Genomic DNA, 19680 nt, shown 5'->3' on the forward strand with positions numbered 1-19680 from the left:
CCCAAGCTTTAGAACTCCCTCCCTAAACCTCTCCGCCTCTCTCTCCCTCTTTAAGACGCTTCTTAAACCTAACTCCTTGACCAAGCACCTGCCCTAATATCTCCTTATGTGGCTCGGTGTCAAATTTTGTTTGATAATCGCTCCTGTGTAGCGCCTCGGGACGTTTTACTAAAGGAAAAGAAAGACTTGCATTTATATCGTGCCTTTCACAACCACCGGACGTCCCAACGTGCTTTACAGCCAATGAAGTACTTTTGGAGTGTAGTCACTGTTGTAATGTGGGAAACGCGGCAGCCAATTTGCACACAGCAAGCTCCCACACACAGCAATGTGATAATGACCAGATAATCTGTTTTTTTGTTATGTTGGTTGAGGAATAAATATTGGCCCCAGGACACCGGGGATAACTCTTCGAAATAGTGGCCATGGGATCTTTTACATCTACCTGAGAGAGCAGACGGGGCCTCGGTTTAACGTCTCATGTGAAAGACGGCACCTCCGACAGTGCAGCACTCCCTCAATACTGCCCCTCCGATAGTGCGGCACTCCCTCAATACTGCCCCTCCGATAGTGCGGCACTCCCTCAGCACTGCCCCTCCGACAGTGCAGTGCTCCCTCAGTACTGCCTCTCTGACAGTACGGCGCTCCCTCAGTACTGTCCCTCCGACAGTGTGGCGCTCCCTCAGCACTGCCCCTCCGACAGTGTGCGCTCCCTCAGCACTGCCCCTCCGACAGTGCAGCGCTCCCTCAGCACTGCCCCTCTGACAGTGCGGCGCTCCCTCAGTATTGCCCCTCCGACAGTGTGCGCTCCCTCAGTACTGCTCCTCCGACAGTGCGGCGCTCCCTCAGCACTGTCCCTCCGACAGTGCGGCGCTCCCTCAGCACTGCCCCTCCGACAGTGCAGCGCTCCCTCAGCACTGCATTGGGAGTGTCAGCCTGGATTTTTGTGCTCAAGTCCCTGGAGTCAGACATGAACCCACAACCTTGTGAGAGGGAGCAGGATCATTGCCCACATTCTCCACTCTGCTTTTCAGATCAGCCGTGATCTCATTGAATGGCGGAGCAGACTCGAGGGGCCAAATGGCCGACTCCTGCTCCTATTTCTTATGGTCTAACTTTGTGACCCAGAGGTGAGGGTGCTACCCACTGAGTCACTGGTCGACTACTTTGAAGGTTTTAATGTATTTGCTTCATGGGTTCTTTGCTTAAGAATTCATAGCAACACGTTGCCATTAAGAATTAGTTGTTTATTAGCAAAAGGTTTAACAATCACACTGCACATTACCGGTTCATGCACTAGGCTCACAACCACCAGCCCCATCGTGGATCCCCCGAACCCAACTGGCTGGGGTTTTATTGAGTCTTGTGAACATCACGTGACTGGCTAAGCCACTCCCACTCAACAGCTCTACAACTATTTTGAACACAACGTTCAATCAAGTGCCCCCTTGTAGTAAGAGACACTAGAACCCATAAATTTCCGAATAAAACTTTAAGGTAAACTTAGTTCAGTTTGAGTTTGTTTGCCGTGGATGATGCACTCCAGTCCCTCCGGCGCCCACCTCTCGCGGAAGGCCGCGAGCTTACCGGTGGACACCGCGTGCTCCATCTCCAGGGACACCCTGGCTCGGATGTAACCGCGGAAGAGAGGCAGGCAGTCAGGCTGAACGACCCCCTCAACCGCCCGTTGCCTGGACCGGCTGATGGCCCCCTTGGCCGTGCCCAGGAGCAGTCCTACGAGGAGGCCTTCCGACCTGCCCACTCCCCTCCGCACAGGGTGCCCAAAGATCAGGAGTGTGGGACTGAAGTGCAACCAGAATTTGTGGAGCAACCCCTTCAAATAATGGAAGAGGGGCTGCAACCTGACACACTGAACATAGACGTGGAACACGGACTCCAACAACAGCCCCACAGACCTGTGAGCATACTCACAGGTGCATACATTACATAGATTGAGCTTATCCAGTCTGCGGTTGTGTCGTGAGCATCAGAAAATACCCCCCCTCCCCTCTGTGGTAGATCCCTTGCTCTGTGTTGAGTCAGCTGCCGGTGGGGCTGGGTGGGGGGTGGTCACAGATAGGGTCTTCACTACCCCTGCGTTGCGAGGGAGGGGGCAGACTACGGACGAGAACCGGACAGGGGCTGGGATATGATAGGGTGCCCCCTCCTGTGGTTGAATAGCCCAGCTCACCGACACTGCACCGCTGACGGCTCGGACCTGAGCCACGGCTATGTGGACGAGGTAGCAAGTAGCCCCAGGAAAGGGTTAACCCCCAATGCGCTGGGGGGCCGGGGAGGCGCGGGGGGGAGAGAGGGGCGGGGGAACCCAGTATTTCAACCCTTGAAGTTATTACGCAGCCTCAGCGCACTCTCTTTGTATCGTACAGTCGGGAATTCAAAGGTTAAATGACTGGAATTTATTCAGCCCAGTGCCAAAGATTCTTAATCCTTTTTGCAATGTTCTCAGGTGGAATAAATTCATAATTAATAAGCTCTGTGCTGGCAACACTACGCGAAATTCACTGGCTCCTGGGTTGCAGTTGACGGATTAAGGACAGAGACATTTGCCACGGCTTTCCTTCCCCTCCCTGCCCACGGCCCTGTGGGTCAAAGGGCAGAGGGGCTGAGGGGTACTGGGCCACACTGGCCTGAGTGAGTCAGAGAGAGAGAGGGGAAAGCAAGTCAGCCAGACTCCTGCTCCAGATCACTATCCAAGGGGCTCTTGTTGAAAAGTATGTATGTGAGTGTGTCTGAATGTGTGTGTGCGTGTGAGTGCGCGTGTGTGTGCACGTGACTGTGTGCGTGACTGTGTGTGCGTGTGTGAGTGCGCGTGTGTGTGCGTGACTGCGTGTGTGTGTGAGAGTGTGCGTGTGTGTGCGTCACTGTGTGCGTGTGTGAGTGCGCGTGTGTGTGTGTGTCAGTGTGTGTGTGTGTCAGTGTGTGTGTGTGTGTGTGTTCGTGTGAGTGTGTGTGTGTGTGCGTGACTGTGTGTGTGTGAGAGTGTGCGTGTGTGTGCGTCACCGTGTGTGTGTCAGTGTGTGTGTGTGCGTGTGTGTGTGTGTGCATCACTGTGTGTGTGTGCGTCATTGTGTGTGTGTGTGTGTGAGTGTGCATCACTGTGTGTGTGTGTCTGTGTGCGTCACTGTGTGTGTGTGTGCGTATGTGTGTGTGTTCACATTATGAAGGGGCCTGGATAGAGTGGATAGGACGGACCTATTTCCCTTAGCAGAGGGGTCAAAAACCAGAGGACATAGATTTAAAGTAATTGGGGGGAGTTTTAAGGGGATTTGAGGAGAACTCTTTTCACCCAGAGGGTGGTGGGGGTCTGGAACTCACTGCCTGAAAGGGTGGTAGAGGCAGAAACCCTCACCACATTTAAAAAGTACTTGGATGTGCACCTGAAGTGCCGTAACCTGCAGGGCTACGGACCGAGAGCTGGGAAGTGGGATTAGGCCGGGTGGCTCTTTGTCGGCCGGCGTGGACACGATGGGCCGAATGGCCTCCTTCCGTGCTGTAAATTTCTATGATTCGCTGCACCGCCTCCAAAGGCAAGTGTGTCCTTCCTCAGATAAAGAGACCAAATGATGGCAAGTTCTTTCCAGTGTGAGGTGACCAGACTTTGGGGGGGGGGTTTGCGGGTTGGGGGGGGGGGTTGCGGGTTGGGGGGGGGGGGGGGGTTTGCGGGTTGGGGGGGGGGGTTGCGGGTTGGGGGGGGGTTGCGGGTTGGGGGGGGGGTTGGGGGGGGGGTTTGCGGGTTGGGGGGGGGGGTTTGCGGGTTGGGGGGGAGTTGCGGGTTGGGGGGGGGTTGCGGGTTGGGGGGGGGAGTTGCGGGTTGGGGGGGGGGAGTTGCGGGTTGGGGGGGGGGGTTGCGGGTTGGGGGGGGGGAGTTGCGGGTTGGGGGGGGGGGAGTTGCGGGTTGGGGGGGGGGTTGCGGGTTGGGGGGGAGTTGCGGGTTGGGGGGGGGTTGCGGGTTGGGGGGGGGGTTGCGGGTTGGGGGGGGGAGTTGCGGGTTGGGGGGGGGGAGTTGCGGGTTGGGGGGGGGGTTGCGGGTTGGGGGGGAGTTGCGGGTTGGGGGGGGGTTGCGGGTTGGGGGGGGGGGTTGCGGGTTGGGGGGGGGAGTTGCGGGTTGGGGGGGGGAGTTGCGGGTTGGGGGGGGGAGTTGCGGGTTGGGGGGGGTTGCGGGTTGGGGGGGGGGTTGCGGGTTGGGGGGGGTTGCGGGTTGGGGGGGGTTGCGGGTTGGGGAGGGGGGTTGCGGGTTGGGGGGGGTTGCGGGTTGGGGAGGGGGGTTGCGGGTTGGGGGGGGTTGCGGGTTGGGGGGGGTTGCGGGTTGGGGAGGGGGGTTGCGGGTTGGGGGGGGTTGCGGGTTGGGGGGGGTTGCGGGTTGGGGGGGGTTGCGGGTTTGGGGGGGGGGGTTGCGGGTTGGGGGGGGTTGCGGGTTGGGGGGGGGGTTGCGGGTTGGGGGGGTTGCGGGTTGGGGAGGGGGGTTGCGGGTTGGGGGGGGTTGCGGGTTGGGGGGGGGGGTTGCGGGTTGGGGGGGGGTTGCGGGTTGGGGGGGGTTGCGGGTTGGGGAGGGGGGTTGCGGGTTGGGGGGGGTTGCGGGTTGGGGGGGGGGAGTTGCGGGTTGGGGGGGGGGGAGTTGCGGGTTGGGGGGGGGGGTTGCGGGTTGGGGGGGGTTGCGGGTTGGGGGGGGGGGTTTGCGGGTTGGGGGGGGTTGCGGGTTGGGGGGGGTTGCGGGTTTGGGGGGGGGGGTTGCGGGTTGGGGGGGGTTGCGGGTTGGGGGGGGGTTGCGGGTTGGGGGGGGGTTTGCGGGTTGGGGGGGGTTGCGGGTTGGGGGGGGTTGCGGGTTGGGGGGGGGGGTTGGGGGGGGGTTTGCAGGTTGGAGGGGGGGTTGCGGGTTGGGGGGTGGGGTTGGGGGGGGGGGTTGCGGGTTGGGGGGGGGGGTTGGGGGGGGGTTGCGGGTTGGGGGGTGGGGTTGGGGGGGGGGTTGCGGGTTGGGGGGGGGGGGTTGGGGGGGGGTTGCGGGTTGGGGGGGGGGTTGGGGGGGGTTGCGGGTTGTGGGGGGGGGTTGCGGGTTGTGGGGGGGGTTGCGGGTTGGGGGGGGGGGTTGCGGGTTGGAGGGGGGGTTGCGGGTTGGAGGGGGGGTTGCGGGTTGGGGGGGGGGTTGCGGGTTGGGGGGGGGGTTGCGGGTTGGGGGGGGGTTGCGGGTTGGGGGGGGGGGTTGCGGGTTGGAGGGGGGGTTGCGGGTTGGAGGGGGGGTTGCGGGTTGGGGGGGGGGGTTGCGGGTTGGAGGGGGGGTTGCCGGTTGGAGGGGGGGTTGCGGGTTGGGGGGGGGGGTTGCGGGTTGGGGGGGGGGGTTGCGGGTTGGAGGGGGGGTTGCGGGTTGGAGGGGGGGTTGCGGGTTGGGGGGGGGGGTTGCGGGTTGGAGGGGGGGTTGCGGGTTGGAGGGGGGGTTGCGGGTTGGGGGGGGGGTTGCGGGTTGGGGGGGGGGGTTGCGGGTTGGAGGGGGGGTTGCGGGTTGGAGGGGGGGTTGCGGGTTGGGGGGGGGGGTTGCGGGTTGGGGGGGGGGGAGTTGCGGGTTGTGGGGGGGGTGGTGAACAATCCATACAAGCCAGCCTGTCGTGTTGCCTAGCACCGTGGGCAGGCGGGGAGGTGAATCAATTGGCCACCACACCAGCTCCGATTAGGATCAGCAATTTCTCCATCCCTTTTAGCGACTGCCTGACGGGATTTCGCCTGTGAAGGGCCCTTTATAAAACCCAATCACGTACTTAACATCTCCTCTGAGCATTCTATCAGCGCTCCTCCAGCAGTGACTCCTGACTTGCTGAAAGTTTGTTGTTGAAGCACTTTGCAATCAGGCAGGGGGAGGGCTGTGAGCTCGGAATGACATTGCTGTGATAAAAAACACACACACACACACACACCTTGCGACAACAAGGAGCACTCGAGGAGGTAAGGTCGGAATGGACGGGCCAGACTGGATTGATCTAGAGTCCGACTATCGGGGCCAGGTTATATAACGAGGGATTAACCAATAACCGGCAGCAAAACCTCAAGGCTGCAGAGGCAGCGAGACTGGGAGTCGGATCCCCGGGATTGTCGCACAGAGGGACACAGCTCCAGCCCGCAGGATCGGAAATGCCGCCGTACTCGGAGAAGAACGACCTGGACAAGGAGGAGACGAGGGAGGAGGCCCAGGCCAGTGGCGGGGCCACCCCGGGCGGCGAGACGGGGAGCGGGGGCGGGAGGCAGGAGCAGGAAGGGGCCGAGGAGGAGCGCGACCCCTACAAGCGCTACTTCGCGGGCGAGGAGCGACGCAGCACCGGGGGCAAGGCGGCACAGAGAATGCTCAAGGTCTTGAAACGTAAGTGAGGCGTCGTGGGGAGTGCGTCCAAAGGGCTCAGCGCGGACGGAGGCCGTTCGGCCCGTCGTGTCCGGTCTGACCCTTTGCTGGAGCAGACCAGAACTAATCCCACTGCCCCACTCTCTCCCCATAGCCTTGTATCAATCCCCAAACTAATCTCACTGCCTCGCTCTCTCCCAATAGCCCTGTTTCAATCCTCAAACTAGTCCCCTTGCCCCGCTCTCTCCCCACAGCCCTGTATCAATCCCCAAATTAATCCCACTTCCCGGCTCTCTCCCCATAGCCCTGTATCAATCCCAAACTAAGCCCACTGCCCCACTCACTCTCCATAGCCCTGTATCAGTCTCAAACTAATCCCACTGCCCCAATCTCTCTCCATAGCCCTGTATCAATCACAAACTAATCCCACTGCCCCACTCATTCCCCATAGCCATGTATCAATCCCAAACTAATTCCACTGCCCCGCTCTCTCCCGATAGTCCTGTATCAATCCCAAATTAATCCTTCAGCCTCGCTTTCATCCCATAGCCCTGATCAATCTCCAAACTAATCCCACTGCCCCCCACTCTCTCCATAGCACTGTATCAATCCCCAAACTAATCCTGCTGCCCTGCTCTCTCCCGATAGCATTGTTTCAATCCCAAACTAATCTCACTGCCCCGCTCTCTCCCCATAGTCCTGTATCAATCACAAGCTGATCCCACTGCCCCGCTCTATTCCCATAGCTCTGTATCAACCCCAAACTAATCCCACTCTCTCCCTATAGCTCAGTGTCAATCCCCAAACTAATCCCATAGCCCTGTATCAATCCCAAACTAATCCCACTGCCCCGCTCTTTCCCCATAGCCCTGTATCAATCCCAAACTAATCCCACTGCCCCGCTCTCTCCCCATAGCCCTGTATCAATCCCAAACTAATCCCACTGCCCCGCTCTCTCCCCCCATAGTCCTGTATCAATCACAAACTAATCCCACTGCCCCGCTCTCTCCCCATAGCCCTGTATCAATCACAAACTAATCCCACTGCCCCGCTCTCTCCCCATAGTCCTGTATCAATCACAAACTGATCCCACTGCCCCGCTCTCTCCCCATAGCCCTGTATCAATCCCAAACTAATCCCACTGCCCCGCTCTCTCCCCATAGTCCTGTATCAATCCCAAACTAATCCCACTGCCCCGCTCTCTCCCCATAGCCCTGTATCAATCCCAAACTAATCCCACTGCCCCAGTCTCTCCCGATAGTCCTGTATCAATCCCAAACTAATCCTACTGCCCTGCTCGCTCCCTATAACCCTGTATCAATCCCAAATTAATCCTACAGCCTCGCTTTCAACCCATAGCCCTGTATCAATCTCCAAACTGATCCCACTGCCCCCCACTCTCTCCATAGCACTGTATCAATCCCCAAACTAATCCCACTGCCCCGCTCTCTCCCCATAGCCCTGTATCAATCCCAAACTAATCCCACTGCCCCGCTCTCTCCCCATAGCCCTGATCAATCTCCAAACTAATCCCACTGCCCCCCACTCTCTCCATAGCACTGTATCAATCCCCAAACTAATCCTGCTGCCCTGCTCTCTCCCGATAGCATTGTTTCAATCCCAAACTAATCCCACTGCCCCGCTCTCTCCCCATAGTCCTGCATCAATCACAAGCTGATCCCACTGCCCCGCTCTATTCCCATAGCCCTGTATCAACCCCAAACTAATCCCACTCTCTCCCTATAGCTCAGTGTCAATCCCCAAACTATTCCCATAGCCCTGTATCAATCCCAAACTAATCCCACTGCCCCGCTCTCTCCCCATAGCCCTGTATCAATCCCAAACTAATCCCACTGCCCCGCTCTCTCCCCATAGCCCTGTATCAATCCCAAACTAATCCCACTGCCCCGCTCTCTCCCCATAGTCCTGTATCAATCACAAACTAATCCCACTGCCCCGCTCTCTCCCCACAGCCCTGTATCAATCACAAACTAATCCCACTGCCCCGCTCTCTCCCCATAGTCCTGTATCAATCACAAACTGATCCCACTGCCCCGCTCTCTCCGCATAGCCCTGTATCAATCCCAAACTAATCCCACTGCCCCGCTCTCTCCCCATAGTCCTGTATCAATCCCAAACTAATCCCACTGCCCCGCTCTCTCCCCATAGCCCTGTATTAATCCCAAACTAATCCCACTGCCCCAGTCTCTCCCGATAGTCCTGTATCAATCCCAAACTAATCCTACTGCCCTGCTCGCTCCCTATAACCCTGTATTAATCCCAAATTAATCCTACAGCCACGCTTTCAACCCATAGCCCTGTATCAATCTCCAAACTAATCCCACTGCCCCCCACTCTCTCCATAGCACTGTATCAATCCCCAAACTAATCCCACTGCCCCACTCTCTCCCCATAGCCCTGTATCAATCCCAAACTAATCCCACTGCCCCGCTCTCTCCCCATAGTCCTGTATCAATCACAAACTGATCCCACTGCCCCGCTCTCTCCCCATAGCCCTGTATCAAACCGAAACTAATCCCACTGCCCCGCTCTCTCCCCATAGCCCTGTATCAATCCCAAACTAATCCCACTGCCCCGCTCTCTCCCCATAGCCCTGTATCAATCCCCAAACTAATCCCACTGCCCCAATCTCTCTCCATAGCCCTGTATCAATCACAAACTAATCCCACTGCCCAGCTCATTCCCCATAGCCATGTATCAATCCCAAACTAATCCCACTGCCCCGCTCTCTCCCGATAGTCCTGTATCAATCCCAAACTAATCCTACTGCCCTGCTCGCTCCCTATAACCCTGTATTAATCCCAAATTAATCCTTCAGCCTCGCTTTCATCCCATAGCCCTGTATCAATCCCAAACTAATCCCACTGCCCCACTCTCTCCCCATAGCCCTGTATCAATCACAAGCTGATCCCACTGCCCCGCTCTCTCCCCATAGCCCTGTATCAATCACAAACTAATCCCACTGCCCCGCTCTCTCCCCATAGTCCTGTATCAATCACAAACTGATCCCACTGCCCCGCTCTCTCCGCATAGCCCTGTATCAATCCCAAACTAATCCCACTGCCCCGCTCTCTCCCCATAGTCCTGTATCAATCCCAAACTAATCCCACTGCCCCGCTCTCTCCCCATAGCCCTGTATCAATCCCAAACTAATCCCACTGCCCCAGTCTCTCCCGATAGTCCTGTATCAATCCCAAACTAATCCTACTGCCCTGCTCGCTCCCTATAACCCTGTATTAATCCCAAATTAATCCTACAGCCTCGCTTTCAACCCATAGCCCTGTATCAATCTCCAAACTAATCCCACTGCCCCCCACTCTCTCCATAGCACTGTATCAATCCCCAAACTAATCCCACTGCCCCGCTCTCTCCCCATAGCCCTGTATCAATCCCAAACTAATCCCACTGCCCCGCTCTCTCCCCATAGTCCTGTATCAATCACAAACTGATCCCACTGCCCCGCTCTCTCCCCATAGCCCTGTATCAAACCGAAACTAATCCCACTGCCCCGCTCTCTCCCCATAGCCCTGTATCAATCCCAAACTAATCCCACTGCCCCGCTCTCTCCCCATAGCCCTGTATCAATCCCCAAACTAATCCCACTGCCCCAATCTCTCTCCATAGCCCTGTATCAATCACAAACTAATCCCACTGCCCAGCTCATTCCCCATAGCCATGTATCAATCCCAAACTAATCCCACTGCCCCGCTCTCTCCCGATAGTCCTGTATCAATCCCAAACTAATCCTACTGCCCTGCTCGCTCCCTATAACCCTGTATTAATCCCAAATTAATCCTTCAGCCTCGCTTTCATCCCATAGCCCTGATCAATCTCCAAACTAATCCCACTGCCCCCCACTCTCTCCATAGCACTGTATCAATCCCCAAACTAATCCTGCTGCCCTGCTCTCTCCCGATAGCATTGTTTCAATCCCAAACTAATCCCACTGCACCGCTCTCTCCCCATAGTCCTGTATCAATCACAAGCTGATCCCACTGCCCCGCTCTATTCCTATAGCCCTGTATCAACCCCAAACTAATCCCACTCTCTCCCTATAGCTCAGTGTCAATCCCCAAACTATTCCCATAGCCCTGTATCAATCCCAAACTAATCCCACTGCCCCGCTCTCTCCCCATAGCCCTGTATCAATCCCAAACTAATCCCACTGCCCCGCTCTCTCCCCATAGCCCTGTATCAATCCCCAACTAATCCCACTGCCCCACTCTCTCCCCATAGCCCTGTATCAATCACAAGCTGATCCCACTGCCCCGCTCTCTCCCCATAGCCCTGTATCAATCCCAAACTAATCCCACTGCCCCGCTCTCTCCCCATAGTCCTGTATCAATCCCAAACTAATCCCACTGCCCCGCTCTCTCCCCATAGCCCTGTATCAATCCCAAACTAATCCCACTGCCCCAGTCTCTCCCGATAGTCCTGTATCAATCCCAAACTAATCCTACTGCCCTGCTCGCTCCCTATAACCCTGTATCAATCCCAAATTAATCCTACAGCCTCGCTTTCAACCCATAGCCCTGTATCAATCTCCAAACTGATCCCACTGCCCCCCACTCTCTCCATAGCACTGTATCAATCCCCAAACTAATCCCACTGCCCCGCTCTCTCCCCATAGCCCTGTATCAATCCCAAACTAATCCCACTGCCCCGCTCTCTCCCCATAGCCCTGATCAATCTCCAAACTAATCCCACTGCCCCCCACTCTCTCCATAGCACTGTATCAATCCCCAAACTAATCCTGCTGCCCTGCTCTCTCCCGATAGCATTGTTTCAATCCCAAACTAATCCCACTGCCCCGCGCTCTCCCCATAGTCCTGTATCAATCACAAGCTGATCCCACTGCCCCGCTCTATTCCCATAGCCCTGTATCAACCCCAAACTAATCCCACTCTCTCCCTATAGCTCAGTGTCAATCCCCAAACTATTCCCATAGCCCTGTATCAATCCCAAACTAATCCCACTGCCCCGCTCTCTCCCCATAGCCCTGTATCAATCCCAAACTAATCCCACTGCCCCGCTCTCTCCCCATAGCCCTGTATCAATCCCAAACTAATCCCACTGCCCCGCTCTCTCCCCATAGTCCTGTATCAATCACAAACTAATCCCACTGCCCCGCTCTCTCCCCACAGCCCTGTATCAATCACAAACTAATCCCACTGCCCCGCTCTCTCCCCATAGTCCTGTATCAATCACAAACTGATCCCACTGCCCCGCTCTCTCCGCATAGCCCTGTATCAATCCCAAACTAATCCCACTGCCCCGCTCTCTCCCCATAGTCCTGTATCAATCCCAAACTAATCCCACTGCCCCGCTCTCTCCCCATAGCCCTGTATCAATCCCAAACTAATCCCACTGCCCCAGTCTCTCCCGATAGTCCTGTATCAATCCCAAACTAATCCTACTGCCCTGCTCGCTCCCTATAACCCTGTATTAATCCCAAATTAATCCTACAGCCACGCTTTCAACCCATAGCCCTGTATCAATCTCCAAACTAATCCCACTGCCCCCCACTCTCTCCATAGCACTGTATCAATCCCCAAACTAATCCCACTGCCCCACTCTCTCCCCATAGCCCTGTATCAATCCCAAACTAATCCCACTGCCCCGCTCTCTCCCCATAGTCCTGTATCAATCACAAACTGATCCCACTGCCCCGCTCTCTCCCCATAGCCCTGTATCAAACCGAAACTAATCCCACTGCCCCGCTCTCTCCCCATAGCCCTGTATCAATCCCAAACTAATCCCACTGCCCCGCTCTCTCCCCATAGCCCTGTATCAATCCCCAAACTAATCCCACTGCCCCAATCTCTCTCCATAGCCCTGTATCAATCACAAACTAATCCCACTGCCCAGCTCATTCCCCATAGCCATGTATCAATCCCAAACTAATCCCACTGCCCCGCTCTCTCCCGATAGTCCTGTATCAATCCCAAACTAATCCTACTGCCCTGCTCGCTCCCTATAACCCTGTATTAATCCCAAATTAATCCTTCAGCCTCGCTTTCATCCCATAGCCCTGTATCAATCCCAAACTAATCCCACTGCCCCACTCTCTCCCCATAGCCCTGTATCAATCACAAGCTGATCCCACTGCCCCGCTCTCTCCCCATAGCCCTGTATCAATCACAAACTAATCCCACTGCCCCGCTCTCTCCCCATAGTCCTGTATCAATCACAAACTGATCCCACTGCCCCGCTCTCTCCGCATAGCCCTGTATCAATCCCAAACTAATCCCACTGCCCCGCTCTCTCCCCATAGTCCTGTATCAATCCCAAACTAATCCCACTGCCCCGCTCTCTCCCCATAGCCCTGTATCAATCCCAAACTAATCCCACTGCCCCAGTCTCTCCCGATAGTCCTGTATCAATCCCAAACTAATCCTACTGCCCTGCTCGCTCCCTATAACCCTGTATTAATCCCAAATTAATCCTACAGCCTCGCTTTCAACCCATAGCCCTGTATCAATCTCCAAACTAATCCCACTGCCCCCCACTCTCTCCATAGCACTGTATCAATCCCCAAACTAATCCCACTGCCCCGCTCTCTCCCCATAGCCCTGTATCAATCCCAAACTAATCCCACTGCCCCGCTCTCTCCCCATAGTCCTGTATCAATCACAAACTGATCCCACTGCCCCGCTCTCTCCCCATAGCCCTGTATCAAACCGAAACTAATCCCACTGCCCCGCTCTCTCCCCATAGCCCTGTATCAATCCCAAACTAATCCCACTGCCCCGCTCTCTCCCCATAGCCCTGTATCAATCCCCAAACTAATCCCACTGCCCCAATCTCTCTCCATAGCCCTGTATCAATCACAAACTAATCCCACTGCCCAGCTCATTCCCCATAGCCATGTATCAATCCCAAACTAATCCCACTGCCCCGCTCTCTCCCGATAGTCCTGTATCAATCCCAAACTAATCCTACTGCCCTGCTCGCTCCCTATAACCCTGTATTAATCCCAAATTAATCCTTCAGCCTCGCTTTCATCCCATAGCCCTGATCAATCTCCAAACTAATCCCACTGCCCCCCACTCTCTCCATAGCACTGTATCAATCCCCAAACTAATCCTGCTGCCCTGCTCTCTCCCGATAGCATTGTTTCAATCCCAAACTAATCCCACTGCACCGCTCTCTCCCCATAGTCCTGTATCAATCACAAGCTGATCCCACTGCCCCGCTCTATTCCTATAGCCCTGTATCAACCCCAAACTAATCCCACTCTCTCCCTATAGCTCAGTGTCAATCCCCAAACTATTCCCATAGCCCTGTATCAATCCCAAACTAATCCCACTGCCCCGCTCTCTCCCCATAGCCCTGTATCAATCCCAAACTAATCCCACTGCCCCGCTCTCTCCCCATAGCCCTGTATCAATCCCAAACTAATCCCACTGCCCCGCTCTCTCCCCATAGTCCTGTATCAATCACAAACTAATCCCACTGCCCCGCTCTCTCCCCATAACCCTGTATCAATCACAAACTAATCCCACTGCCCCGCTCTCTCCCCATAGTCCTGTATCAATCACAAACTGATCCCACTGCCCCGCTCTCTCCCCATAGCCCTGTATCAATCCCAAACTAATCCCACTGCCCCGCTCTCTCCCCATAGTCCTGTATCAATCCCAAACTAATCCCACTGCCCCGCTCTCTCCCCATAGCCCTGTATCAATCCCAAACTAATCCCACTGCCCCAGTCTCTCCCGATAGTCCTGTATCAATCCCAAACTAATCCTACTGCCCTGCTCGCTCCCTATAACCCTGTATCAATCCCAAATTAATCCTACAGCCTCGCTTTCAACCCATAGCCCTGTATCAATCTCCAAACTAATCCCACTGCCCCCCACTCTCTCCATAGCACTGTATCAATCCCCAAACTAATCCCACTGCCCCCCTCTCTCTCCATAGCACTGTATCAATACCAAACTAATCGCACTGCCCCGCTCTCTCCCCATAGTCCTGTATCAATCACAAACTGATCCCACTGCCCCGCTCTCTCCCCATAGCCCTGTATCAATCTCCAAACTAATCCCACTGCCCCGCTCTCTCCCGATAGCCCTGTATCAATCACAAACTGATCCCACTGCCCCCCTCTCTCTCCATAGCACTGTATCAATCCCAAACTAATCCCACTGTCCCGCTCTCTCCCCATAGCCCTGTATCAATCCCCAAACTCTTCCCACTTCCGGGCTCTCACCCCATAGCCCTGTATCAATCCCAAACTAATCCCACTGCCCCACTCTCTCCCCATAGCCCTGTATCAATCACAAGCTGATCCCACTGCCCCGCTCTCTCCCGATAGTCCTGTATCAATCCCAAACTAATCCCACTGCCCCGCTCTCTCCCCATAGTCCTGTATCAATCCCAAACTAATCCCACTGCCCCAGTCTCTCCCGATAGTCCTGTATCAATCCCAAACTAATCCTACTACCCTGCTCGCTCCCTATAACCCTGTATCAATCCCAAATTAATCCTTCAGCCTCGCTTTCATCCCATAGCCCTGATCAATCTCCAAACTAATCCCACTGCCCCCCTCTCTCTCCATAGCACTGTATCAATCCCAAACTAATCCCACTGCCCCGCTCTCTCCCCATAGTCCTGTATCAATCACAAACTGATCCCACTGCCCCGCTCTCTCCCCATAGCCCTGTATCAATCACAAGCTGATCCCACTGCCTCGCTCTCTCCCCATAGTCCTGTATCAATCCCAAACTAATCCCACTGCCCCGCTCTCTCCCCATAGCCCTGTATCAAACCCAAACTAATCCCACTGCCCCGCTCTCTCCCCATAGCCCTGTATCAATCACAAGCTGATCCCACTGCCCCGTTCTCTCCCCATAGCCCTGTATCAAACCCAAACTAATCCCACTGCCCCGCTCTCTCCCCATGGCCCTGTATCAAACCCAAACTAATCCCACTGCCCCGCTCTCTCCCCATAGCCCTGTATCAATCACAAACTGATCCCACTGCCCCGCTCTCTCCCCATAGCCCTGTATCAGTCCCAAACTAATCCCACTGCCCCGCTCTCTCCCCATAGTCCTGTATCAATCCCCAACTAATCCCACTGCCCCACTCTCTCCCCATAGCCCTGTATCAATCACAAGCTGATCCCACTGCCCCGCTCTCTCCCCATAGCCCTGTATCAAACCCAAACTAATCCCACTGCCCCGCTCTCTCCCCATAGCCCTGTATCAATCACAAGCTGATCCCACTGCCCCGCTCTCTCCCCATAGCCCTGTATCAAACCCAAACTAATCCCACTGCCCCGCTCTCTCCCCATGGCCCTGTATCAATCACAAGCTGATCCCACTGCCCCGCTCTCTCCCCATAGTCCTGTATCAATCCCAAACTAATCCCACTGCCCCGCTCTCTCCCCATAGTCCTGTATCAATCACAAACTGATCCCACTGCCCCGCTCTCTCCCCATAGCCTTGTATCAAACCCAAACTAATCCCACTGCCCCGCTCTCTCCCCATAGCCCTGTATCAATCACAAGCTGATCCCACTGCCCCGCTCTCTCCCCATAGCCCTGTATCAAACCCAAACTAATCCCACTGCCCCGCTCTCTCCCCATGGCCCTGTATCAAACCCAAACTAATCCCACTGCCCCGCTCTCTCCCCATGGCCCTGTATCAAACCCAAACTAATCCCACTGCCCCGCTCTCTCCCGATAGCCCTGTATCAATCACAAGCTGATCCCACTGCCCCGCTCTCTCCCCATAGTCCTGTATCAATCCCAAACTAATCCCACTGCCCCGCTCTCTCCCCATAGTCCTGTATCAATCACAAACTGATCCCACTGCCCCGCTCTCTCCCCATAGCCCTGTATCAATCCCAAACTAATCCCACTGCCCCGCTCTCTCCCCATAGTCCTGTATCAATCACAAACTAATCCCACTGCCCCGCTCTCTCCCCCTAGCCCTGTATCAATCCGAAACTAATCCCACTGTCCCGCTCTCTCCCCATAGCCCTGTATCAATCCCCAAACTAATCCCACTGCCCCGCTCTCCTCATAGCCCTGTATCAATCCCAAACTAATCCCACTGCCCCGCTCTCCTCATAGCCCTGTATCAATCCCAAACTAATCCCACTGCCCCGCTCTCCTCATAGCCCTGTATCAATCCCAAACTAATCCCACTGCCCCGCTCTCCTCATAGCCCTGTATCAATCCCAAACTAATCCCACTGCCCCGCTCTCCTCATAGCCCTGTATCAACCCCAAACTAATTCCACTGCCCCACTCTCTCCCCATAGCCCTGTATCAATCCCAAACTAATCCCACTGCCCCGCTCTCTCCCCATAGCCCTGTATCAATCCCCAAACTAATCCCACTGCCCCGCTCTCTCCCCATAGCCCTGTATCAATCCCCAAACTAATCCCACTGCCCCGTTCTCCTCATAGCCCTGTACACGTGGAGTCGATTGGTAACCCCTTTTGTATCTTCCGCGTTCACTGACTCTAATCTTAGCTTGGGGCTTGATGTGATGCGAGGAATTCTGGCTGTCACAGAATTGGAATATTTTCTAATCACTGTCAACCAATCTAAAGTCAACATAGCATGGCTTGATTCAGTGAGTGATCAAAGTAGCCGAGAAAAAATGCATTGTTCAATAGGTGCCTTCAAATGGACAGAGACCGATGGGTAGCTATGTGTCTGGGTCTCTGTTCTGCTGCTGATATGCCCCGTTTAATTTCAGCGTTCATACTCTCTGTACGCAAGCAGATCTTGAAGTTTGGGGAGGACTGGATATTTCTGTTCCTGCTCGGCATGTTCATGGCTACCATCAGCTTCACTCTGGACGTCATCATTTCCAAGTTTCAGAGAGGTAACAAAGGATTTCTCCATGGACGAGAAAATGCATCTTTCTAACCCGTCTTTCGGAATAGACGTTAAACCGAGGCCCCGTCTGCTCTCTCTCTCTCAGTAAAAGATCCCACGGTCACTATTTCGAAGAAGAGCAGGGGAGTTATCTCCTGGGGCCAATATTTATCCCTCAATCAACATAACAAAAAACAGATTATCTGGGTCATTATCACATGGCTACCCCTTACTCTGAGACTATGCCCCCTAGTTTTAGTTTCCCCTCTGCGTGGAAATATCCTCTGTGCATCCAGCTTGTCGAGCCCCCTCATTATCTGTAAGTTTCAATAAGATTGCCTCTCATTCTTCTGAACTCCAATGAATATAGGCCCAACTTACTCAATCTTTCCTCATAAATCAACTCCCTCATCTCCGGGCTCAACCGAGTGAACCTTCTCTGAACAGCCTCCAATGCAAATATATCCCTCCTTAAATACGGAGACCAAAACTGCACGCAGTACTCCAGGTGTGGCCTCACCAATACCCTGTATAGTTGTAGCAGGACTTCTCTGCTTTTATACTCTATCCCCCTTGCAATAAAGGCCAACATTCCATTGGCCTTCCTGATCACTTGCTGTACCTGTGTGCTAACTTTTTGTGTTTCATGCACAAGGACCCCCAGGTCCCTCTATGCCGCAGCACTTTGCAATCTTTCTCCATTTTGGGTTGTCAGACGCTATACACTGGCCCATAACATAAGCAGATGCAGTGCCTATCGGCCATGTTGTAGGCCTCAGGCCTCTGTGGCCGACGATATGGGGATCCTGCGAGCCAAGTACTGTGGAACCTTGGGTTGGAGGTTTCTGGTTTTGCTCTCCTTACCCAAGGAAGGATATACTTGCCATAGAGGGAGTGCAACAAAGGTTCACCAGACTGATCCCTGGGATGAGAGGGTTGTCCTATGAGGAGAAATTGAGCCACTTGGGCTTCTACTCTCAGGAATTTAGAAGAATGAGAGGTGATCTCATTGAAACATGTAAGATTCTGAGGGGGATTGACAGGGTAGATGCAGGGAGGATGTTTCCCGCCGGGCTGGGGAGTCTAGAACCAGGGGTCACACAGTCTCAGGATAAGGGGTCGGCCATTTAGGACTGAGATGAGGAGTAATTTCTTCACTCAGAGGGTGGTGAATCTTTGGAATTCTCTGCCCCAGAGGACTGTGTATTCAAGACAGAGATCGATAGATTTTTGGATATTAAGGGAATCGAGGGATATGGGGATCGGGCGGGAAAGTGGAGTTGAGGTAGATCAGCCGTGATCTTATTCAATGGCGGAGCAGGCTCGAGGGGCCGAATGGCCTACTCCTATTTCTTATGTTCTTATGTTTAAGGTTGAGATAGATAGATTATTGGGTATCAAGGGAATCAAGGGATATGCAGATAGTGTAGGAAAGTGTTGAGGTCGAAGATCCGCTATGATCTCATTGAATGGCGGAGCAGGCTCGAGGGGCCGAATGGCCGACTCCTGCTCCGATTTCTTATGTTCTTGACAGTGAATGATCGCTGTGTATTTGAGGCAGTTTCTATCATCGTTTCAGACCTTCAGCCATCTGGCTGTGTTTATTATCTCCACCCGATATCGCCACCGTTTGTCACTGCCTCTGTTATCTTGTTGAGAGAAGTGAATTCGGTTTAGGTAACCAATTTCGCAAAAGAGATACAACAGGCCCTGAACTTTCACCCTTCGCAGTGTGCATGTCCTGATTAAAGCAAACATTATTTCTCTGTGTCCCACAAACAATGACAGAGACAAGCGATTCAGTCTGCATTAGGTGGGACCTTGCTGCAGAGGGAGTAAGATCAATAGCCACGATTTAACGTGGGATAAGGGCTAAAGATACTGCATTGCTTCAGTATTATATATATCACTTATTTCTCCTTTTAACCTGCCACTGTACCATCACTGAACTCTTAAAACACCTGAGGACCATTTATCATTCTGCTGCAAAAAGAAAGACTTGCATTTAAATAGCGCCTTTCACGACCACCAGACGTCCCAAAGTGCTTTACAGCCAATGAAGTACTTTTGGAGTGTAGTCACTGTTGTAATGTAGGAAACGTGGCAGCCAATTTGCGCACAGCAAGCTCCCACAGACAGCGATGTGATAATGACCCAGATAATCTGTTCTCGTGATGTTGAGGGATAAATATTGACCCCAGGACACCGGGGAGAACTCCCCTGCTCTTCTTCAAAATAGTGCCATGGGATCTTTTACGTCCACCCGAGAGGGCAGACGGGGCCTCGGTTTAACGTCTCATCCGAAAGACGGCACCTCCGACAGTGTGGCGCTCCCTCAGTACTGCCCCTCCGACAGTGCTGCACTCCCTCAGTACTGCCCCTCCGACAGTGCGGCGTTCCCTCAGTACTGCCCCTCCGACAGTGCGGCTCTCCCTCAGCACTGCCCCTCCGACAGTGCGGCTCTCCCTCAGCACTGCCCCTCCGAC

At 54.6% G+C, this 19680-nt stretch overlaps 1 protein-coding gene across 1 annotated transcript in view; it reads left to right on the forward strand.

Annotated features, from left to right (window-relative positions):
- The first annotated feature begins 6138 nt into the window (after positions 1-6138).
- Positions 6139-19680, forward strand: part of LOC139232668 (chloride channel protein ClC-Kb-like) — a 92878-nt gene continuing 79336 nt past the window's right edge. The window contains exons 1-2 of the mRNA XM_070863133.1: positions 6139-6364; positions 17073-17201. Of these exons, the coding sequence (XP_070719234.1) occupies positions 6139-6364; positions 17073-17201 (355 nt within the window). The remainder of the gene's footprint in view (positions 6365-17072; positions 17202-19680) is intronic.

This window comes from Pristiophorus japonicus, chromosome 20 (genome assembly GCF_044704955.1).
Source record: "Pristiophorus japonicus isolate sPriJap1 chromosome 20, sPriJap1.hap1, whole genome shotgun sequence".
NCBI classification, from domain to species: domain Eukaryota; kingdom Metazoa; phylum Chordata; class Chondrichthyes; family Pristiophoridae; genus Pristiophorus; species Pristiophorus japonicus.